Below are 25,650 nucleotides of genomic sequence, written 5' to 3' on the forward strand. Positions count from 1 at the left end.
TGAAGCGCTGTTTTATTGTTATAATCTATAACGAAATCACTAAATAAATTGACGTTGTGTATAACGATCGGAAGATAGTGGGAAGACGATTGGTTGAAAATAGTGAAGCACGACACCTCGTGAAACAGGACTGAATTTAAGAAATGGTTTTGTACATCTTATTATTTTTTCCTTGTTTATCAGAGTGTCTTTATCATAGATAAACAGGAAATACCTCTATCCCCTTAATACAAATATTTTAAGTATTATATATCATTTCAAAAATTGCTTTTTTCTCATGTATGATAAGACATTATATGTTTATATGTATTTTGATGCAAATAAACAATGTTCTTTAAATATGAAAATATTTAAGATTCTTGTTTTAAGAAAGACAAAAAAATGTAAGTATGTATTTATAAATACGTAGTTTACTAACTACCAGCAAACATTAAATAAACGTGAGATAGAATTATACGCTAGTGAATTGAGAGGTTCACAGAATACTATGTTCCATACAGCTACATATGTACGTACGTAGTTACAAATGAATAATACTACACAATGAAAAGTTAATAATTACATCAGCTGATTTACGGTGTGAATCATTTACGTGTTTAAAATTCAGTAATGATAATAACAACAAGATGATAATATCTTATACATTCATTTTATAGATAATAAATTAATAATGTAACTGTACAAATGTAGGTTATTCGTAGGTTAGATGTTTCGGAAAGTTAAAGTCGTTTTATCATATGATCAGTAGTATAATGAATCTATGCTCTTACATCGTGCAGCTGCAATAACACCATCTAGCGTTTTAGCTGCACACACTGAAACCTTACGTGAAGAAAAAATGCGTTTGACGTGCTATATTCCTCTCAAAGGGCAATTACAGAGTATATATGTGTGCATGTACATGAATATATATAAAGTAGATACGTCAGGAATAAGAAACACAATTTCATATTATTTCCCTATTTTTCTACTGTACATCATCCAACAGCTTTTTAATTTTGTAAATGTTATAGTATCCGGGATCGATGTTTGAAAATTATTTATTGCAAGCTATCGATCTTTTAGTTCAATCGATTTCCAAGATATTAAATAATCATTTTGTCCAATTCTTTAAAAATCAACGTTTCATACCTTATATTGCTTAAAGCAAAAGAATAATTTGTTGTCACGAATTAGTTGCACAATACTTCGAATATTGCGAAGCTAAAAATACTTAAGAAATTTATAATCTAGAGATTCATCGTAATATGAGTCATAAAATACGCATAAGACTTGAAAGAGAAGTAGTCTATGTAGCTAGAAATAATGAGAAAAGCGACTTGCCTACCATTTTCCCACCGTGGTGATTTTTTTAAACTCGTTAAGCTATACGTGCATACGTGTGATGCGGCCACTTCGCACAAAGTGGTAGCGTTTAAGCACTAAGAAAAATAAAGAGACTCGTTTATAGATACGATATTTGCAGGAATTTGTCGAATTTGGTCATTTGTTGTACTAAATAAACAGGCATAAATAAAACAAGAATATTTTTCGTAAAAAGGTAAAAAGAAAATTGTACTCGTCCGACATTTTTCTCCGTCGATATCGGTGGAAAACAACGTGATTATTGCGATGCAAGCAAGTGGTGCCGCCATTAAACTACGGCGAAATATAGGAAGTTCGTGAGAGGCTTTCACGTCAGTGCCCAAGAACGCTGATAATCTTGCGACGTAGATACCGCTACGCGGAATATTAGACGATATCTTTGGTAGTTTACGGGCGATATTAATCAGATATATGAACGTATTTGGTGGTTTATGGTTTAACATACGACCTCGAGAATATCAGTAGGCCCATAATGGGCGGGGTCGTGACTTGGGTCGAGTGAGAGACATGGAGCGACCTCAGTGTTCTCAGTGGTGATCTGCACGGCCATCGCCGACCGTCGGTTTCGCCTAGCGCAACCAACGTACTCTGCTATGACATCACTCTGAAAATCCCAGATTATCCCAGTAAAAGGTAGGAGTTTTCCCTCCGAAATTTGGACGCGCGCTGTCTCTCTATCTCTATCTCTCTCGCTCGCTCGACCCTGTCTTTATTTCACCCTAACAGTGTGTTGTCTCCAACACTCATCCATCGCTTTTACATAGCTTCCCAAACGCGTTTTTTCTGGTGACTGAACTTGAAATTTTTAGCCCCCTCCCTTTACCCGCACCTGAAAAACTTCCTGCTCCCACCCTTTTTCCGTTTTCTTTCTTTCTTCTTTTCTATCTCCCACCATTCAATATGCATTTTGCTCATCTTTCTTTGTCCGCTCGGTTCGTATTTGGCTTTCATTGTGGTATTCCACCTTCGATTTTTTGATAAGTGTCCTTCGCAAACAGAGGATGTACAGTCGCGTGATGAAATCCCTTAGATGCACAAGAAAGATTCATGTATGTCGATCGCACCGATGCACCTGTGTCGTACGTTTACGATTTTTCTGCAATTTGTAGTTCACTTTTCCCCTCCGTACTTTTTCCTTTATCTCGTTCTTACCGAGGTCTTTCTATCATACGACACGCGCGCGCGCGCGCATACAAGTGGCACAAGTTTTGTTTACATGTCGAATGATTACGTACGTTCGCATATTCGTGAAAGCAATACGTTTACGTGGCAAAGCCTTCTTCTGAAACTGTTTTCGGGCTTCGCTCTTTCGTAGTGTTTGTGCAATATAACCGAGGTACGTTGTACTCGATGGGTACACTTTATTGCCGACAATACGCGACGAAATAAGCGACGAGCGCATTGTTCGAAACGAAAGTATTTCAATTAATTTAACGGATATATTTATTGCAGTCATTTATAGTATAATGTTTCAGATTTTTAATTGGACGCTGTTGATCCTTTAAATTTAAACGCATGTGACATGCAATCGATTATGTGTTTAGTCTTTATGTATATACATAGAAAGTAACACTAATAGTTCTCCATAGCTATAGATAGTGAAACTTTGTAGCTTCAGCCAGTATGCAATAATTTTTCGATGCTTCCCTCAATTGATGCTTGTCACGTTTATTAATCGTGGGTTTTGTCTGTCTGTGTGTATACACAATAAAGGTGTAAATGCATTTTTAATTAATTTGTGGTTGTAACCAAACTCTGTCATGAAATGGAGTTATTTTATGTAGATAACGCGTATTTTATTTGTTTCATTTTAAAAGGGAATTGTGTCAGTTATACGTATTGGACAATTAAAACATATATAGATTTTGTTGCTTCGTAAATAGTGTGTTTACAAATTAAGCCAGGTTAAAAGTTCCTTCGGGCCCCCAAATAGAAAACACGTTGTTTACTATTCAACAACCACGATCTCCTTATTGCTCTATAAAGCCTGTACTTATAAATGCATAGAATTTTTCAAAAGTGGTTGTAGAGGGTCCTGCTCATGCATAAAAGTTCATATGCCACAGCGTAATGGAAACTGAAATTTTTTATGTGCAGCTATAATTTTTGCATTCTTAATACTATCCTATAAGCATTCAATTTTTCATCGAACAGTAAGGAATATTTGAACATAATATATAGATATAGAGTTGCTAAACTTTTAACAGCATGTCGAATAAACTGAATCTTATTATAGATTATTTTACCGTTAGTACATTATCATGTACTCGGACACATCGCGGAAGTGACGATAATTTAATTATACGAACATCTTTGTGTTTACCTTCGCAGAATATAGCCGAATATAAGTTTACTGCGCAGCGAGCACACCATTTGTTCCGACGGAGCGCCCATTCTCTATATATTCGAACCCAACCCCGTGGATTATAGAGCCTTTAAGCATCGGATAAAAGTTTCATGAAAAATAGGGCCTCGGCAACGACGTAGCTGAGAAGAGTTAAATTAGAAATTACGACCAGAGGACCCAGAGCATTGGTTGACGTTATTCGTTCGAGGCTTGACAATATTTTACCAAGCGCGAACTGCGATTGGCGGACTCAATGTGCGCGAGTACGATTTAACCTAAACAGTACAATTTCGAAAAAAATACGTTGTGTTTCACCTTCCAACTGCTCGCTCGACTCGCGTCCTGCGCGATATTTTCAAGCCCGATAAAGTTGGTTCGACTATCGGCAACGTCAGACACAATTTCATCTCTAGGATGAAAGGAAAGAGACCCAGATTTTGCTAGAACGGGGCGGACCCGCAGTGTGGGAACCACATCGACGATAACACGGGCGTCGTGGCATTAGAGCCACAACGTTCTCTCGGGTTCTCGTGTCAACACATTCCCGACGCCCACGACGAGTGACGCATGCGCCCTAAGCGCCTTATCGTTCTTCCTCCTTCGCTCCTTCGCTTAGCCCCCATCCCTCTCCTGTCCTCTTCGGCTGATTCACTTGCTCGTTCTTGGTTTTCTCAACGTGCACACAAAGGCTCCCTTCTATTCCTTGGTTACGCCCCTGGCTTTTGTACGAGCACCCTCCTCGCCACCAGAGCTCTCCGGTCGACCGGCTGAAATTTCTAATTCGCGAGGGTGCATAGACAATGCAGGATCGTTAAAACAATTTCTGACTTTAGAGGATTCTCTGGTCCGATGAGCTCAACGAAGGTTTCAAAACTGGAAAATTACATCCGAACTCGATACTCTTTCTTCGGAATATCCACCCATTCGCCCTCTTGCCACCCCTAACCCTTCGACATATACGTCCCTGGCAGGCGCGTAAACCTAATCGCTCTTTCCCCTCCAGCATCCAACGTAGTCGAGTCCCCTCCTCTTCCGCTCCCACTGCACACACCAATTTTCCAATTGATAAGGGTGCACAGTTGATACAGACTAACCCTATCCTTCTATCCTCTCTTTCACTGTCACTACGTCTCTTTGTTCGCATCGTCCCCTCTTCCTCGTGCTGTAAAGTTAACATAGCTGTGCAGATAAATATCGGTTTGTTTTTCGAAAGTGCGTCGAAGCAGTTGCCGCGACTCGTTTCGACCGAACGAAAATGTGGAGAACCGTATGTGTTATAGCTTTTCCATCGTTCTTTTTACTTTTTTTTATTTTTTATCTACCGGTACCGGGATTGGGAAACTGAGAGAAAATTCGAGTCCGGTATCGAGCGGAGATCTGGGTAAAAGCTGAAGGGGAAACTTGTTCCTAGCAAGCAGGCAAGTCGTACGTTACGTAAAATTAACAATCATGTTCCGAAACTCACTTTCCCGTCTGGGATTTCGGGAGAGGGAAGTGGATAGCATGAGAATGCTACGAGTTAACGCTGAGGACGTCCCAAGTAGTAATGCTCTGACCACGCAACATTGTCCTTTAACTCGGAAATAGTTTTTACCAGGAACAATATTTGGTGGTGTGCAGTCGTGTCGGCGTCAGTTCCAACGGTTCGTATCGCCGTACAAAGAGGGACAGAATCCGGCGGCTCTTATAAAACACTTATGTAGAATAAGTTGAGCTTTGACTCGATGCGTGACGCGTATGACAGCTGTAGCGCGGTGTTGCCACGTGTTGACTTTGGCTTGACCAAAGTGATCAACTCGCTGGCCAAGTATGTGCATTCTGATTGTCTTACATTCGTGTATTGTTGTAATACGTCATTGCGGCCGGGCGACACAAATTCACTTTAAAGGCGAAGGTGTCGCTCGGCAAAACGTAGCGCAACTTCGGCGATATTGTGCAAGCGTCGTGTGATCGGAGTAACAATGATCAGACCCGTATAAGTTTCATTCGTCCCTTTATGCGCTCGTCGCGTGATTCAACGGAATTGAAACTTGTCTCGCATCTTGAAAAGTAAACTATTGTCGAATTTCGATGGTTACTGTTTACGCGTCTATACAATTCTAACCTTACGTGCTTAGATTATCGGTTTCGTTTTGTCACAGTGGCTCGACTGGAAGGTTTGTTTTTACGTATATACAAGTGACCGTTTGTGCTTCATGAGGGTATCCAACCTCGTGGAAAATGCTTCGTTCCACATCGAAGTACCAGAACTTTAGTATGTTTACTTACTCGCCCAGGGCTGTGCCAGCGGGGACCCAGTATGATCTTGAAGAACAGCGTGGGTGCGGCCTTTCCCTGGTCTCGAAAGAAGAGGGACCGGATTCTCTCTCGCCCTTGCTCGTTCGTTCGTTCACTCAGTAGGTCCTACCTTTTTTTATTTGAAGGTCCCTTCATGCTCGTGGCTTTAGCATCAGCACTCCCTTGCTTTAGGGTCGCCCCTATCTTCCTTCCTCTCGGCTACCCTTCACGATATTAAACCCTGTAGGACCCAGGGATGTACAGTACAGAGCAACTTCGTGGTTACGACTGACAAATACATATTTTTAAACAAATCGCGTAATGAGCTTGCATCAAAAGATATGATTCTCCTTCAAAGTAGGTTAATACATAAGAGGTGTATAGTACTACATTAAAATTACTTACACATTGGCATTGTTGTAGTACTTTTACGTTTAGTATCAATCGATAACATCATACTATAGGAGAGAACATAGGTTACGTAGAATGAATTCGAAACGCTTTGAAAATTTTCTCTTTCATTAAAAATGATATTACACTGAACGAAGAAAACAAAGACAGTACATTGCTAGACAAGCGGACGTTACAAGGGCTTAACGGTTTGATAACTATTTTTTACCTTTTTTACAATATCTTCATCGATTCTCGATCGAGTTTAATCGTACGAAAAGAACCTTACATCGGAGTGCTCCATATTCGCAACAAATTACAAACAATGCTTGAGATTTATAATCGTAATATTGACAATAATCGTGGTTTAAAAGTGCGAATAAAAATTGCATTTCCATAAGAGTTTTTACTAAAACTATTTTACAATGCAACGTTCTAGCAATTTGTTCTCAGAATCTTCAAACATAGTAAATCGAATGGCACCCCTTCGTTAGTGTTTCGTATTACAATCTTGCTCATTCGCAAACATAGATAGTTAAGCACAAAAAAGGCAAGACTAACGTTAAATCTTATCGACCCATGTCGACAGAGCACTTATCGACCATATCGTAGCCGAAGGAGTAAGCACTGGGCACCGTTGTCGCATCGTACATCCTTGCGACGGGTCTCCCCCCACCAGTGACACTTCACCCCCACCAGACGGCTACCTCCCCTTCCAGTGTAGCGAGCCGCGTTTCGTTTCAGTCTGTCGCGCGCCGCCAACGGGTTGGGTTGTATGCTTCGTGTCTACCGCGTGGTGGTGGTTGTCACGTACGCGCGCGTGTGTGTATGTGTCTGTGCGCGCGTGCGTGCGTACATGCGTGTGCCTTCTACGGTGCCACAGTGTATACGTGCGTCTGATACTATCATCGTGGCCTCTGCTTTCAACCGCTCGCACACAGAAACGGTGTGACATCGAAGCATGACAGCGACGCGGGAGTGTTACCCCATACGGTAGGAAAAACTTCGTTATGTCGTACTTCTTACAACGACAGTCAACTATGTGTAACTTTAAACGTTATCGGAGTAGAAAAACACGAACCTTCGTCTAGTTTGCTAGAACGTGTTTCGAGAACGGTACACTTTGCCATGGATGTTTTGTCCGAATCGATACGCCCTCCGGCGGGCATTTCATATCTCGCGGAATGTACACCGGATATATACTTTTCTTTCCATACAAGTTCGAAACAATACTACAAACAATAAATATCGACTTATAATCTAATAGGTACTTTGCTGTCAGTACGCATTCTCCTTTTCCGTGTTATCCGTTGATCATTTCGCTCGACTCTGTTTCGCTACGTCAATGCTTCTCTCGACTCATGCTCGTCACGCGTTCGAACCTCGCGAATAGGCAGACCTTTTCGCTAGGAAAAGTCTCGTACGAACTTCTATCGATAGTTGCACGATACTTTGTACGGGAACTGACACGTATTTTTCACCGACAATATTTACCCAGCTAGTGTTTCGTCGATTCTTCAAGGTTTTTTGCTTCTCGTTACGAAGAAGTGTCGATTCGAAAGATACACCGTATGTAAAGCCACCTTTACAGACGTCGCATGTGATACATCCGTTTATTTTCCTCCTCGCAAATAAAGTTACTCGCAGTAAAGATAAATTCCCTATAAGTTTGTCGAAGACTTACAAGTCACGAGTTAAGTGAAGTTTCTCAAGTTTGTTATGATAAATCAGTACGTCGGTATATAGAAATCTATAGATCGATTATTGGAGTAGCACTTCAAGTAGCTTTGTTATCCGAGTAGTATTTAGAGTAGTTCGAGTTTGTGTTATACTTTTTTTTCGTCCGAACATGATCGTTAGTATTATCACCGATCATTGTAGTGTTGCGAATGAACTTGGACGCGATCGAACGGTGCGTGAGAAATCTCAATAAATATTCGCGGTTCTGTCAGATAGCGCGATTTAAATTTTAGTCAATGCCTGGTTGACCCGATATATACATCGTACCGAAGTGAAGATAGTCCTGATACAAAACTCGTTCCGTTTGAAGAATAACTTCAGCGTGTGCTCGCTATTGCGTCGTTCTTATTTCTATCAAAATGAAGTACGGAATCAAACCCATTGTTTGCGTGACCGACTGACACCGACTGAAAAGGTTACCAGGTATATTCTTGCGCTGATATTTCTGTCATCTCTGAAACTGCTTCGTGAAACATTAACTCGTAATCGAGCTGTATTTTCGTCTTTGGTGAAGGGTATACGCGCAACACAAACTGGTCCTGATTGTTCGAGAAAACATTTAATACAACGACCATTGTTGGAAAGTACAAAGAGTTAGTAGTATAATTTTTGGCACACAGAGGTCTATAGGTTCGAAACGTATGTACAGCGAGACGCAAGGTGTGCATATAACGTACTGTGTGTCCTGTTCGTTTTTTCTCTCTGGTCTTCTTTCCGTAGTTTCTCCTTCTTTCCTTTGTCAGAAGGATTCTACTGTCGATCCATGGTTCGCCCATCCGGCCATCCGCCGAGAGAAATGCGATACTGTCGCGATAAACAATGTGCCTCTCTTTCTTCCTCGTAACATTTCTTCTTCTTCTTCTATTTCACGCGTCGTCACGTTCGCGAACATAGAATTTTTCAGCACCGCTGTTCCCTTCTCGTTCTATTGTATAGTAAATGAGCTCGGATGATTTACGGGCAATATTCAGCTCGGAATTCTGCTACAATATCGTTTCGTTGTAGAATATATTACATCGATCGAAATAATTAAATACTAAAATTAGTAATCGTATTTCTTTCTTTGCTCTTGTACGTTCTACGGGTGAACGAAATTAGAGGTTATCTATTTTAGATGGGGTTACCAACGTTTACAAAGTTACTCGTGGCGACTGAAACATTATTCGAATTTTATCGCGTCTCGTCCGATCATCTCCGCGATAAAATATTTAAAAAAAAATTCATATTTTCCCTTTAAAATTAGCTTTCGTCGATTTATTCGTTTCTATTTACGGATAAGCAGCCTTTAGCATACAATACGATTACATTAACGCTCATGATTGCTTACGAAACAGTTTCTTCTACGAGGTGAGAATAAGGATCCACAGACCAACTTCGATTTAGCAATAATTATTCACCAAATTAGTTATTCCTTGTACGTATTAAGATCACAGGTGTCTAACGAATCTCTCTCCGTGGTAATACGGAATGTCTCGAAAATCCTCGCCAATTTTTCTAGAATGGGGCTAATATCCGATTAAAAAAATCAAATGCAGCTCGAAACTTTAATTATCATTTTGCATCTGTCACGCACACACTCAGTGTACTGTTACTATCGCGCGAATTGTCTTGTTTGTAGAACAAAGTGTTTGAAATATTCTCGAAAATCGTTAAATTTCGTTCGTCTGTTACCGTACGTATCCGTAAAGATACGAATCAATAATTATAAAAGTAATTTCCACGCGATCGCGAATACGTGTACGAACTCGTTACCAAGGAGTTCGTTCGAAACGTATTTTCGTCAGGACAGCCCGTTAACGATCCCCGGTGTATCGCAACGGTGTCTCGGAATTACGTTCACGGCGGTTATCGTCGTTATTTCATTAGATCCGTACCGAAGCCACGTACCAACAGTTCGTCTGTTCGTTCCGGTTAGAAAACGCGAGGGGAAACAAAAGCGTTTTCTTTATCGATCGACATGGAATTACAGCTCACGCATTCTTGTTTCGAAACGAGGCGGTTGGTCAGCTTGCCTGAGAATATCTTCCACGGAAAGCGGCGTACGCCGACGAGAACGGCTTGTTGCGAGGGACGGGCAGGTGGTAGCCGAAGAAAGGCGGCAGGTCCACCTGGGGTTTTTCAGGAAGTGTGGACATCGCCCATCCAGGGAACGGTACCTACGGTTCATGTATCCTTAGTTGGAAGGATGTCTCGGACCTCTCCGTAGCCGTCGGTGCACGTTAGCCGTCATTAAACGACGTTCCGACCTAGTCCGGACTTAACTCCCCCCTCCACTCGCCCCACCCGACTACTTTTTCCGTCTCTTTTCGGTCGTGTCCCTTTCGAAGCCAAGGAATTTCCTTGAACACGGTCGTTGGACGATGACAGAGAGAGGACCGACGCGGTACACACCGCGCCGTTTATTTTCGTTTTACAAGCGATTCATCCGTGAAAATGACGCGCTCATGGTAGCGACATACTCGAAATACTCGAGTTGTTCGAAATTCGAGCCGTACGGAACTCGTTCCGTCCCATCGTACCGAGAACCTCGACCGTTCGAGCGACCAAGTCAGCAGACCCTTGGGTCTCATCCGTCGCGGCGGCACAATAGCACGCGGCCCGCTCGGGGCCTTACGAGGTAAGCGTTTTCTTCGCTCCGTGGACGGCGCTGGTTTCTTTTGGCCGTGTAACCGAATAAATATTGTCCGAGGATATCGGATTTATTTTATACACGAATATTTATCACACTTATTTTGAAAGTATTTATTTTGAAGGTACTGATATTACGGTACATATTTTTAAAAGCATGTACCGTTGTACGTTTTGTTAACTCTTACGAGTGGACAACAATCACTCACTTTCGCCTCGTTCACACAGTCGGCTCGAGCATTTGAATCCATCGCGTAAAAGAATGAGAAATATGCTCTTATTGGCAAATTTTTTTGTACAAAATCTAAATACAAATTTTAGAATAGAATTTTAAGAAAACACTAAAGTACATAAAGAAAATACTAAAGTACATAAAGAAAATACTAAAGTACATAAAGGAAATACTCTAGTATATAAAGAAAATACTCTAGTTTGGTTCTTCCTTTTGGTTAAAAAATACGGTCCGTGTATTTTAGCAAGAAATCAAGGGTGTTACCCTGTTACTATAACAGATACCCTATTAAGGTGGTATTGAAAATTTAAACAACGCGATTTAACCCCTGTTACCCTGTTCTCAGACACCGATTATGCTTTTTCACGGTATAATAATTTCTTACGCTGAGATACAAGAATTGTGAGCCGGTATGGGCGGGGTATTTTTCAGTGCACAACACACTGATGTTCGGGATTTGTGAACGTGAACAACCAGCTGCCATTTTCCAACTACTCGAAACATTCGAGTAGTCGGTCGCCATGTTCCAACTACTTGAACAGTTCCAGTTCGTAGCCTCTTGCATGTACGATGTTCAGCTGTATCGTGGTTATTAATCTTTCCGATGACGTCTACGCTGACGGTGGTACTATGATAACGGATTCGAAGCTATTTGCACATTTGAAGAGAGACGGCTGCACTCGTGTACGCGTTATAACAAAATGGTGTTATCAATGACGCACCCTATACCAGAAACTTACTCTTGAAGCATTCTTAACGATTGTCGATAACTTATCGATCAATTTTAATTCCTTTGTTTCATCCAATGGCTCAAAGATATTGTTCTTTTTTTTTTTTTTTTTCTTTTTTTAATTTACTCCGAAAATATAATTTACAAGGGCTAGGTAAACAACCATGCAGGGGATGATTCTTATTTTTTATAAAAAAATTACGGAGAGTAAACTTATTTCGTAGGAAGCTTCGTTTCGAGGAAATTGATTTTAAAGTCACGCGTGTGCACTTTTCTCGGTTGCATTGAAAACTGCGCAAAGTGTTACGTTAAATTATAAATGTTACAAAAGTAACACGCACGAAACCCTTGTTACGGTACGGAGCTTTGTTTGTTTCTGAAAAATTTCGCTTTTATTTTGCACCGACCAAGGAATTCAATTTTTTGTAACGTTTTCAGACCTGTGTGTATCATACTCGCAGTAAATTTAAATAACAAATAAAACGTGGTATTCTGAAAGAAAATCAGCAATGTTTAGTAATCATTTCCTTTTTGGAAGGAATAAAATTAATTTATACAACGACGTTATTTTAATGTTGCAAAGAGACACGGTGTCGTTGAATTTTTGGGAGGGTCTTGATCCTTTGCGATGATTGAAAATCGAAATTGTCGATGCGTTCGGATGCATATTAATGCACGTATTAATGCACGAGTCTTCACAGTTTGGAACGTTCGCATCGATATGGAAACAAACCAGTCTTTTCAATTGTCATCAGATCTCACGCGATCGGTTTTTGTCGATACGTCACGGTAAAAAATAAGCAGGCGTTTTATTTGTAAAAGGGAACAGTTTACACTTGTAAAAAGTGTACGCAACGCTTCTCGAAGTTCACTGTCGGTTGCAATATATTTTTATGCACTCGCGTCGGGACATTGGGCGTCATTCACGGGCTCATTTCGCCGATCGGCGATACAATTATTTATATCAGACGTTCCCGTGCCTTGCATTGAGGCATATCAAAATTCATGGATTATTACCCCCGATCTGCAATTTCTCTTTTTGAATATGTATTGCTGCCCGCGATTGCACGCAATTCCGTTCGGTGTTTCTGTGTCGCGGTTGAGCAAAGATCGAAGCACAATTGTATATCGATAACGTGTAGTGTTCGTATAGGGAAAATTATCCGTAAAAAGTATTTCGTATTTAATTCGAATGTTTTCGACGAGTGCGTATGCGTTGAAAAAAAGATTTTCTTCAAGAGTTAGGTATGGGTGACATTGAGAATTCTACAAAAAAAAGTACTAAAGTACTAAAGTACACAATGAAAATTCTAAAGTACGTAAAGAATATTCTAAAGTATATAAAGAAAATTCTAAAGTACATAAAGAAAATTCTAAAGTACACAAAGAAAATTCTAAAGTACATAAAGAAAATACTCTAGTACACAAAGAAAATTCTAAAGTACACAAAGAAAATTCTAAAGTACACAAAGAAAATTCTAAAGTACATAAAGAAAATTCTAAAGTACACAAAGAAAATTCTAAAGTACACATGCAAAATTCTAAAGTACCCAAAGAAAATATTCTAGTACCCAAAGAAAATATTCTAGTACATAAAGAAAATACTCTAGTACATAAAGAAAATACTCTAGTACATAAAGAAAATACTCTAGTACATAAAGAAAATATTAAAGTACATACAAAAAATATTCTAGTACCTAAAGAAAATATTAAAGTACACAAAGAAAGTGCATAAAGAAAAGTAACAAGAGAAATACATAGTGCAAAAAAAAATATTTACATGCGACCTTGAAATCTTTCGAAACGTTTAGGTGATTCTTTTTAAACGGTCCACCTTGTATACCCACACGCAAACATTAACATTATGTGTTCCTTGCAATCTATACACCGCAAGAAGTGTCTGCATCAACGCTTCTCTGCTGCGATATGATACCGCGACGTTCGTCAATAACGCGATAAAATGTCGCAGTGCAACCAGCTATCAGCCTTCACGTTCGATTACCAGGTCGCCTTTTCTGATCGCGTCAATGCGAATTATCAGAAGCCTGGAGCGCCTGTATCTGCTCTAAATTTGAACGGCACGGTGCACTCGAAAAGTGAAGTGTACAAAACCGAGAGAACAGGCCACGAAGCGTTGGAGTCCAAGATGTCAATTTCGATTGTTGTTGATTCGCGTCTACCGTTCGAAGTTTCGAAAACAAAATCGTTTCTTTGAGATAACTTTATTAACGCACGGGAAAACGTTTATCGTTACACAGCGCCGATTTTCAACGTCGATCACTGCAGTTGTATACCGTGCATCGAAGAAAACTGCATTTTACGTATACGTCGATTTTTAATTTACATTTACGAAAAGATACATGCACGTATCTTATATAATTACATATACGTATCTTATATAATTACATATACGTATCTTATATAATTACATATGCATGTCTTATATAATTACATATACATACTTTTGAAATTATGTTAAATCCATTTAGACGCAGTAAAATTACACGAATGTATTTTTCATAAAATATGGGGGGGGGGGGAGAGTAAGTAATAGTAGCCTTACGCTTGCCACTTTCAAAGTTTAGAACTCTCGAGCGTTGTAAACATTACAACGATGCAATTTTTCGAACTCGTAATGACCACGGTACCCTCAGAGAACGGTTCCATCGATCCCACGAATAACCGTGTCCAAGGTGAAACGTTTTATGGCCCGAAAATCCTCGCCCGGCGTTGGTATTTCCCGGACCTGTTCTTCACGATGTCCCCGCGACTGTCCCCGACCGTGGCGCAAAAAGGGTGGGGAGGGGGGACGGGTAAGCACGAGGTTCGAAAACGCACGAAGCACGCGCTCGTCGCGGAATCGTAAGTAGTCGATCATACCGAAAGGCTCGGCTTGCTCGTTGGAAAGCAACGTAGAAAGTTCGGAACGGATTTATGAATAGCTCCGCCACCGTGAGTGCACTCGCGGCTCGACGACGAACGAAGGAGGAAGGTGCACGAACGAACACCAGGTGAAAAGGCTGCACGCGGGTCGCCACGGAAACCTTTCTGGAAACCTTCAGCGCCTACCTGGAACGATTGTTGTCGCGCTCAGACCCACGAAAGGGAGAGGACAAGCCTCCCTCGAGGGCTCTGGCCACAATATCTATCATTATACGAGCGAGGGAAACGTGCTCATCTCTGTCTCTCTCTCTGTCCGTTCGTCTGTCCCCTCTCGCTCTGTAATTCGCTGTTGCGGCATGCGGGTACACTGATGCATACGGGCAGCGGTGTTCTCTATCCCTTTCCCCCACTCCGCCGCCTCCCTCATGTGCGCGCGCGCAAACGCGCGCACGCGCCCATACACTCACGCGCCTCTCTCTCTCTCTCTCTCTCTCTCTCTCTCTCTCTCTCTCTCTCTCTCTCTCACTCTCTCTCTCTCTCACCCAAGTCCTACATCAGTTTCGTGAAGAAAAACGTCGTGTGGTGGGGGAAAGGGAAAAACGACTGGTAAAACTCTCGTACCCTTCGAGTCGCAGCCCTTGGAAATTTGTAGTTCTTTGTGATGGATATGCGGGTGTGCGTACAGCGCGCTTCGAGGTTATGGCTTGGAATCGTATTTGATGAATGCTCGAGGAATTCGGTGAAGACGCTCAGGAGTGAGATTAATGGGGGGTTCGTTAACTGCTTTTATTGAGGAATTAGGCCTGCACCGGGAGTGGGTAGGTTTTTATTCGTTCGAAGGATTCGGGACGAGTTGATAGTCGAAACGGATTTTTTGTATCGAACAGTGAAATAGAAAATTAACCACTGGGGATTTATTTAATTTTTATCAAACATTTCGTTGTTCGTGTATTTTTCAATACTCCACGCTGAATTCATTCCACAATTTATTTCACGTAATTATGATTAGAGATGTACGCGAAAAATGTTAGAGAATTGTCCAGAGGTGCAGACACTTGGTGTTCCCCTTTAACTCGAGTACATGGAACGAATACCGTAATTCGATCCTAATTTGAATTAAATAATAACAAGTCTTTTCAAACCCGGAGAATGATGTGAGAAAATAATACAATAATACGCTGTTATCAAGCTAACCTCGATATTCGATGTATTCCAAGATTTAACAAGTGAATCGTGCGGGTGTGCTAGCGAAAGCTTTGCTTCGATGGCAGGATGATATCGTTTTTGTTTCTCGGTTTGTTTTGCGCCAACTTCGAGCGTGCAACTCACGTATGCTCAAAGGACGAACGAATGGAGATGCACGGGGTACGCGGAGATCCGCGTATCGCGCGTTCCTCTTGCACAGGGAAACGCGTGGCTACCTCGGAGCTAGCTCCTGGGAGATTCTAACTCCGGAAAGCCAGTTATCTGACCGTGTATTTTTACCTCGGAGTTAAAAACTTCGTTTCAACGGAACTTGGAGCGCGGATCGCTGGCCGTGTGCTCGATCGAAATGTAAAAATCCGTCGCGAAGCGTGCTTGGTAAACCGTTGACGATTGAAAATATCGCTCGTGAAATTCTCATCGCGACGAACGAACAATATTCCTCCTTAGTCGAATCGACGATCGATATAATAGCGATACAAAAGCGACCTTGGTCGATAATCGTAGAGTCATTGTTCTTCGTGAGTTTTCAAAAAGCATCCCTCTTCCAGAGGGAAGAATCGTGAACGAAATGTAGAAAAGAATAAAAGAAAAAAAAAAACGATCACGTGAAATCGATTCCTTTCGAAAAACTGGATTAAAAACACAAAACAGAATTTTTTCATACGAACCACCGTTTTCGAGATAATCGAGAAATCGATTTCTTTCGAAAAACTGGATTAAAAACACGAAACACAATTTTTTCGTACGAACCACCGTTTTCGAGACAATCAACTTCGAAGATTTATTCGCGCGCTCCGCGTACGATTCCGCGTCGATTTTCTGAGAAAGGAAATTCCTCGTGGAAAAATGCAATTGCGCATTTTCGATCTATTTTTTGATTCCCTTCAGATCGTATCACGGCATATATTCTTCGTATATAGCGTGCAACGGTGCACGCGATCGTCGAAAGAGTTAGGTTTCTGCGTAGAGCGAGCCCTAAACGGAAGAGAGGCTTAAAGTGCGTGGAATCGCGGTTGAGTAGGAACGAGTGACTTCCTAAAGTAAAGCTCGCGCGTAAGGACTCGTTAGTCATCGTGTGACTAACAAGATCGGTGAATTCTTTCTGAACTTCTTAATGAATATCTTCGATGCGTTAATATCGAAAGAGTGAAATTTTCGAGGGTGGTTTCTCTCCTCGAAAAAGTTAGGTTTCTGCGCAGAGCTCTAAACAGAACGAGTGATTTCTTAAAGCAAAGGTCGCGCGTAAGGACTCGTTAGTCATCGTGTGACTAACAAGATCGGTGAATTTTCTCTGAAATTTTTATTTTCGATACGTTACTATCGAAAGAGTAAAATTTTCGAGGGTGATTTCTCTCCTCGAAAAAATTAGGTTTCTGCGCAGAGCGAGCTCTAAACGGAACGAATGACTTTTTAAAGCAAAGCTCGCGCGTAAGGACTCATCCGACACGTGTTAGTCATCGTGTGACTAACAAGATCGGTGAATTCTCTCTGAACTTCTTAATGAAAATTTTCAATGCTTTACTATCAAAAGAGTGAAATTTTCAAGGGTGGTTTCTCTCCTTGAACTTCACCGTTAAATAAAAAAAAAATACGTATCCTTTGTCATAGAACGCTTTCCAAAGTTTCAGGACAATCGAACGCAGACACTTGCCGGACATTTCCCGTAAGAAACGAGCAGTGATCGCTGCGCAATACGCGCAAGTTTTTTCCTCGTAAACAAACGCGGACGCAATGCACTGACACGTACCATACTTATAAGCGAGAACTGGCCGCCGTTTCCGGATTGTTACCACGGTCCGGTTCGTTCGTTTCGTCAAACCAGTAGGTCCAGTTTAGCAGGGCTAAGTGTACCTGTTATACTGCGCGCCGCATAAATTAAGACGTCGCCGTTAATCTCGTCAGTGGCTCCCCCCACTGCGCAGGGCGGAGGAATGGTGCGTACAGGGTGAAGCGGGGAAACTGTCTTTGAATAATTGTTTACATCGTGAACGAGAGCATTTTATTTTTTGATCGTCATCGGAACGTAATGACGACGTTCTTCGTTTCTTACGGTGTTTTCAGGCTTGGCAGAGCGGGCTCTTTAAATCGGAAATTTAACGATACGTGCACGAGGAGGAGGAGGAGGAGGAGGTTATTAGTGTTTAATACGCGAGGCTTGATTAAAGGCCTAACGAAAAATGCAACTGTTACGAAATTTAGGTACTACTATATACCCCAAAATGTTAACAAAGCAGTCCATTTTCGATATCTGTGAAGTTTCCCTTCACCTGTGGCAAAACTTCTAAATTTGTACACTTTCTTTCAAGATAGTTTTGAGAAAAAGTATTTTATTTTATTTTTTTATTTTTTGATTAAGAAAGTGGCAAAATAATACTTTTAATCGATGAACAATGCAACTATTACAAAATTTATGTACTATGCCTCTAACCACTCCCCAAACTGTTACTAAAGCTGTTCCATTTTCGATATTTGTGAAGTTTCCCTAATCACAACCCAAACTGTTACCAAAGCAGTTCCATTCTCGATAATTGTGAATTTCCCTTCACCGCTGGTAAAACTCCTAAATTTGTACACTTTCTTTCAAGATAGTTTTGCAAAAAAGTATTTTATTTTATTTATTTATTTATTTATTTATTTATTTATTTTTTATTAAGAAAGTGGCAAAATAACACTTTTAATCGACGAACAATGCAACTGTTAGAAAATTGATGTACTATACCCCCAACTACTCCCCAAACTGTTACCAAAGCAGTTCCATTTTCGATATTTGTGAAGTTTCCCTAACCACTCCCCAAAATGTTAACACAGCAGTTCCATTTTCGTTAATTGTGAAGTTTTCCTTTACCGCTGGAAAAACTCCTAAATTTGTACACTTTCTTTCAAGATGCTGTAATATTTTCATTTTCGGATTCAAACAATCCATCTCGACAAAATATTGACTCGTTCGGAAAGTAATTTCGTTTTCCAAAATGGAGAATCTATAATTTAATAAAACGTTTGTACGCTCTAAAGAAATCGTGTTTCATTTTCACCAAAAAAAAAAAAAAATGAAATGACTCCCCGAATAATCTAATATAATTGTGCATAGGGAGCACGATACGTTATACAATGTGTCCTGAAAACAATGTATACAATTGTCGGAATCTTTGTGATAGCCCTATCAAAGGGTCCTCTGATGATAGACCCTCGATTCGTGAAGAAATGAAACGATTATTAGTCTCGTGTGTACGTTTAAAAATATTTTTCATCGTATGTTTGCGAGAATATTATCGATAAATCGGTGAGGTTTTCCCGATGAAAACGAGTACGAAAACGATCACATTCGGATCAGTTTCAATCGCGCGTTTCGCAAATTATTTTTGAAATTCTAGCAACTATGTAAAATAAAATTAAATGTAGTTCGAACGTGATTGTATTTGGAACTCATTTTCATTGGGAAAACCACGTCGATCTAACGATAATATTCTCGCGAAAATGTAACGAGAAATACGCAAAGATAAATTGCTAATAGATAAGTTTGTCGCTCGAAAGCGGAAATTAGTAATAATCGGAGAACAGTGGTCTCGGTCGGAGATGAAAACCATCGAATAACACCACGTTTTCTCAATTCGTCGTTTACATGTACGCTAATTGATAAAGAAATAAAGATCACTTTTTATTACATTTATCACACGATAACCTATATATCAAATTAGTCGTAATTTATGTCTCGGTACCGGTTACATCCTGGTTCAATTGTATATCATTAATCGCGTACAAACGATTGTCGCAAGCTCGTTGCGTTTTCTAGTCCACGAGGAAACGTATCCTCGAAGCTTGGATCGACTTGGATATTTTAAAGTGTTCCCGTTCCTTCTAAAGTTGCTAGTTAACCATCCACGTGGTGTAATCGTTCTCTTTCTCGCACGCACGGAATATCGTTGCGTTATCTTCGCCCGAAAAGTGAAGGAATACCGTGAAACAGATTGGAACGAACTCTCCTTGTTCGTTTCGGGAAACGGGGGGGGGGGGGGGGGGAGGTTACATTGTGACTTAATAACATCGAATACTACCAAAATGAATTCTTTTTTTTTTTTGCTGACTAAATTTTTCTGACTAAATTGTAGATAGAAGTAATAGTCCAAAGCTGACATTGAATTAGAGTCACGTATCGTTGTTCGATACGAACCCTATATATTTGAAAAATTCGCTAATTAGATATAAAAATACAATCCTTTAACGATACTATTGGGAAAGGTTCGGAAGTAGGGATTGGTTCATCGAAGATCAGTAAAATAATTTTTTAATACAATTACCACGCGATGGCCTATACAATCCCCTATATACAATGGCCTATATATCGAATTAATCGTGTGTCGATATTTGCTACGATCCCGATATAGTTGAAAAATACGCTAGTAAGATATAGTAAACGCCAGTGCTACAGCGATATTATTGGAGAAAGAGTTCGAGAACGGGTTTTCGGTTGGTCGGCGATGAGTAAAAAATCATTCTTTTATTTCGTTAATTTCGCCTCCGATTGGCCCTGGCGCACATGCATTTGATGCGCCACCAGATGCGGCAACTTGTAACATGGTCCCGATCGTTCTTGCACAATCCGTAAGTTCCATTTTACACTTGGCACAAGCGTACGTAAAAGGAAAAGACCAGGTTGGCCAATCCGTGAAGCCTCGAATCGCAATAATAATCAACCATGGACGGTGAATTTGACGGTGAAAACGGAAGAGCCCTGCTACGACCGGTACATTCTTTGAAGACTGAAGTTGAAATTTCTCTCCGTTTGCGTCGTCTTCTCTTCCTTTTCTCTCTCTCTCTCACTCACCTCACTCACTCACTCACTCATTTCTCTTACTCACTCACTCACTCATTTCTCTCACTCTCTCACTCTCACTCACTCATTCTCTCTCTCTCTCTCTCTCTCTCTCTCTCTCTCTCTCTCTCTTTCACTCGCTCACTCACTCACTCACTCTCTCACTCTCTCTCCTTCGCTCGCTCGCACACACTCTCCGGGGTGCCAGCCAGTTTCGTGATACGAAGCGGCCTCGATCGATAGAGACTGAGGCTCCTTCGAGTTCTCTCGAGCTGGCGATTCCTAGAGGATTCGAAGGGAACCGAAGCATTTTCGTCGCACACGAGAGAGGGAGAAAGAGAGAGAGAACCTGACGCAGGGTCCCGACCCATCGTCGTCGTCGTCGTCGTCGTCGCCCTAGGGACCGCCTTTTGTCGTACCCGGCCTTTTAAGGGTTGGTCGAGTGGACGACGAAAGTCTGCGACCACGTCCGTGAGACACGGGGGCACCAGCTGTTGCAAAATCGAAAACGCAGCTGCTGCCTCCTCGACCGGCATAAATTCGTGCCTTTGTGGCCCCGCGTGTAGGTCCAGTTTTATGCCCCTGCGCTTGTCCACGGGAATCTACCACGGTGTTTCGTACCGCCACGTAACCCGCTCACGGGACTTGTCCCGATCTAGATCGTACGGTACTGGACTGGTCCAACGCGAGCACGGCTCGACTTCGGCGCACTGAATTAACGAGTTTCCTACGAGATCTTCGACTCTTCCGCGTCTCCGTTACCACAGGAGACGTTAGAGAACCGGCTGCTACGATCGGAGAGACCGTACTCTCTATTTCGATCTCGTAGACTCGTCGTCCGTGAAACGTTGGGCGGGTCCAGTGTTCGAAAACTGGAGGTCAAGTGCGATGTATACTCCGCAGAACCAACCTGGATAGATTGTTACCTTGGATAAGGTTAAACCTATCGATAGGTTGTTACATTGGATAAGGTTAAACCTATCTATAGGTTCGTTTTGGGTGTCTGGTGTTCGAAACTTTGGCGTCAGGTCTTCTACGGAATCAAATTTGAGAATCGTCCAGGTTACTTGAATTGTCGATTGGTTCATCTCGGGTTCGATACTCAAAAATCGGACGACAGGTGAAACACACCCTGCAAAATCAGATTTGAAAGTCTCTCGACCTACTTGGTACCATCGACGCATCACCAATCTCAGGAACTGCTACGTAAACTCTTTCTAGATCCAACAGTCGAAATATCTACGATCCGCGATACGTTTCATGGAATCGAGGTCAGAATTCTTGTATTACCTGGACCGTTGATACGTTCATTCTCTCCAAGTTCGATGACAAACAGGCGAACTGCCTGCGGAACTTTACTCTCTGTAACCGTCATCTGGAAACTTCTTATTTGAAAAATATCCCCCCAAACTACGTAGTGTAACTCTTGGTTCCCCTGGACGCGTTATACGCGCTATTGATAGGCACCTACTCTTACGACCACAACCTGGACCATACTCTACAGAAGAAAACACTCCTGAACAGCCGTGGAAGCTATCGGTAAGTCGAAAAAGTGTCCAACGCCTGTATTCACCACGTTGGAAGTTTCCTTGGCTCATCTAGGTTATTGGTAGGTTTCTCGCTAACTGTGCCAGTGGAAAACCGACACCCGCGTACGATGGAACAGTCGTTCGCGACTCGATGATGGGATTATTAAACTTCTGCCGGTGGAGATCGTCTTGGTGACCCGGTTTGGGCCAGCTTTTGATCACATTATTGTCTCGGAACGGTGCACGCGTTTCACGGGGTCCGCCTTCGAGTCTCCTTCGTCCTTGTCGTCGGCTATGGTTTTTTGCGTTCGACGTTTTCTCGAGAGAGCCGCTACCACGAACGAAGGAGTTTAAAGGTAAACGGGTTTTCTCGCGAGCACGACCACGCCACATCGTCATCATCCGGGGGACTCTCTCGCGTTGTCTCCCACTCGGTGTTTGCGCACACGCGTGCGTTCGTACGTTCTGCAATAATACGTACATTCTTGCAATGAACTTTTTCGATCATTTACGCCGAGATGTATCGCGCGGGCCGCTCGCGTGCCCCGAACAGGATAATTTCGTGGAAAATCGCGTCACGTTTGTCCATCGTCGAAACACGTCGGGGAAAATAAATAGATACGTCGATATTGCGACAATGTTGCGGACGTTGTTGTTTTATTTGCGTCTGGTACCAACAAAGGGACGTATCAGCCGTTAAACGGTATTTAACGGCACCTGTTAGGCTACTTTGCTTCTTGCCTTACCGCTCTTAATGATATACAGCGCGATGGACACGGCGAATATACACGGCATATGGTGCACCTCGTGCATGTGCACCGCATTATCTTCGCCCAAGGAAATAAATGTCTCTGTCTCGTTGATACGGCGGGAAATACTACTGTGTACGTTCTTAGAGTGCTTCTTGCCGGATAGCGCGACGAACGTGTAGGTATCGCACGCACCAAATTCTACCGTGCGATTTCACGGGTTTGCGATGATCCTCTTGGAGGGCGAATGGGGGATTTATTTAAAAAAAAAAAAGAAATTGGAAACGCGTGAAAAATTTAGCGTGATCGTCTCGAAGCGTGATTGGAGAATTTTGAAAGTAAATTTTGTGAAAAATTCGCTTTGAAAAAAGTAAGTGCGGAGTAAATGTCGGTACCGGTTCAAAATTGACCACTTTCGAATAATATCGAAAGTATGTGCAAAGGGCATGGAACTATACATTAGGATCGAGAATAGGGCAATGAGATACACTGTTGGAAGCTCTCTCTATGAATTGTCCAAGTTCGAAAATCACATGTTAATATATTTGTCAAAAAAAAAGAAAACGTAGACTGCTGAATTCTGTTTGTTTATTTTTTTTTTTTTTTTTGACAAATATCTTAACATATGATTTTTAAACTACAATTCGTCGACTTATCGCCTTTGGAGTCTCGTTCTCTATTAGTCTCTCAATAGTATTTTATTTCAAATTTTAAACTTTTCCCGCCAATCTTCTTTTCTGTCTCCGATTCTCAAAAAAGGGTGATCCTTCGAACTATTAATCGCAAGGCTTGTTCCTGGATCACTTTTTTCAACCCTTGGATTAAAATTGAGACGTTTATAAAAAAATGGTTTCCTAGACGTTCGTACTATATACCAATTATGGAATAAAAGTGAAGTACGTTGCTTTGCTCTGTGCAATACATAAATTAATCTTTAAATGCACGTGGACAGCCACAAGTCCACGTTCTCGATGAGAGAAAAATGAGGAAAGATGATACATACGAATCCACACGGTGTCCTTTCACTCCGTGAAAATCCTCGGACGTACAGGAGAGATCCTGTACCCTCGCGTCTATACAGGATGATCCGCCAGAAACATAGTACGATCGTCTTATATTAAAATATTTGTCAAAGAAAAAAAATATAGACTGCTGAATTCTCTTTTTCTTTTGAGAAATATTTTAACACATGATTTTTGAACTTCTACAATTTATCGAGATACCGTAGACTATTGAATTCTCTTTTCGAAACATTCTCCGATCCACCTGATCTAGTTCATCTTGCACGTATTCTGAATAATGTTATTTCGTAACGATAACGTTTCAAATATATTCGTATTTCGTTTCATTCAGCAGTCCATTGTCAATCGAACAACAACAACTATTACGAGGGTAATAACGAAATCGTTGGCTATCTTTTCGTCAAATACTCTTATCGCCTTGTGTCATATGGCGTGTTCACCTGGCACCGAGACTCCGTTCAGCCGTGAGTGTCCCGGTTGCTTTCGATACGGTTCCACTGATGTTCGTTGAAAAATTTACATAAACGCACAGCTGACAGAGTGTCGTTCATACGTATCCGTCTGCGTTGTGTTTCCACCGACAGACACCACGAACGAGGGTTAATCTATCCACGATAAACTGTAGCTGAGACTCTAAGAGGACTGATTAGTTCTGAGAAAAAGTATTTTATTTTTTCTTTTAATTAAGAAACTGGCAAAATAACACTTTTAATCAATTAATAATGCAACTATTACAAAATTTATGTACTATACCCCTAGCTACCCCCCAAACTGTTAACAAAACAGTTCCATTTTCGATATTTGTGAAGTTTCCCTTCACCTGTGGCAAAACTCCTAAATTTCTACACTTTCTTTCAAGATAGTTCTGAGAAAAAGTATTTTATTTTTTTTTTTTTAATTAAGAAAGTGGAAAAATAACACTCTTAATCAATTAACAATGCAACTATTACAAAATTTATGTATTATACCCCTAGCTACCCCCCAAACTGTTAACAAAACAGTTCCATTTTCGATATTTGTGAAGTTTCCCTTCACCTGTGACAAAACTCCTAAATTTTTACACTTTCTCTCAAAATGGTGTAATATTTTCATTTTCAGATTCAAACAATCCATCTCGACAAAATATTGGCTTGTTCGGAAATTAATTTCGTTTTCCAAACTGGAGAATATATAATTTGATAAAATGTTTATACACTCTGTTCATACAATTGTTTATACATTTAATAAAATGTTTATACACTCGTGTTCGTGCAATCGTGTTTAATTTTCACCAAAAAGAAACGAAATGTCCTTCCGAACAACCTAATGTCTCACGCTCCAGGTTAAGAATCACCTCCATTTTCTTGTCTCCGATAACCAGCCGGAGAGTTATCACTTTGACCCGGAAAACGAATTCTTTTTTACACGCCTGTGTACAACGATGTAGAACCTGGAGCGAATTTGTGCTCGAAAAATTCCTGTTACTTCTCAAAACGTAAGTGTACACTACCTTTAAAGTTGATTCTCTCTCAAAAAAATTCCAAAGATCGTTCAATTTTTATTTCAATCGCTTTAAGCCACTCTTTCACCCGATGCAATCGAAAAAATTACCATTGAACGTTATTCAAGGTTCGCTCGCGCGCAAAATCGTCACTCGGTCCAAATTGTAAAGCTTCGACTCGCGGACGACCGTTGAATAATTTTTCGATTATCCAAGTATAAAAACGGTTCGAGTCGTTGATCACGATTCACACTCCTACGAA

At 41.1% G+C, this 25,650-nt stretch overlaps 1 protein-coding gene across 5 annotated transcripts in view; it reads left to right on the forward strand.

Annotated features, from left to right (window-relative positions):
• The first annotated feature begins 1,700 nt into the window (after positions 1-1,700).
• Positions 1,701-25,650, forward strand: part of Mura (ring finger protein murashka) — a 48,049-nt gene continuing 24,099 nt past the window's right edge. For 3 of the 5 annotated variants that reach the window (XR_012991629.1, XM_076308278.1, XM_076308281.1), the window contains exon 1: positions 1,701-1,998. Coding sequence is in view for 1 of the 5 variants with exons in the window: in XM_076308282.1 (XP_076164397.1) it covers positions 7,341-7,372 (32 nt within the window). In the remaining 4 variants the exon portion in view is untranslated. Of the gene's footprint in view, positions 1,999-7,116; positions 7,373-25,650 lie in introns of those variants that run through there. The other 2 variants (XM_076308280.1, XM_076308282.1) reach the window with 1 other exon arrangement.

Source organism: Ptiloglossa arizonensis, chromosome 4 (assembly GCF_051014685.1).
Source record: "Ptiloglossa arizonensis isolate GNS036 chromosome 4, iyPtiAriz1_principal, whole genome shotgun sequence".
Taxonomy (NCBI): domain Eukaryota; kingdom Metazoa; phylum Arthropoda; class Insecta; order Hymenoptera; family Colletidae; genus Ptiloglossa; species Ptiloglossa arizonensis.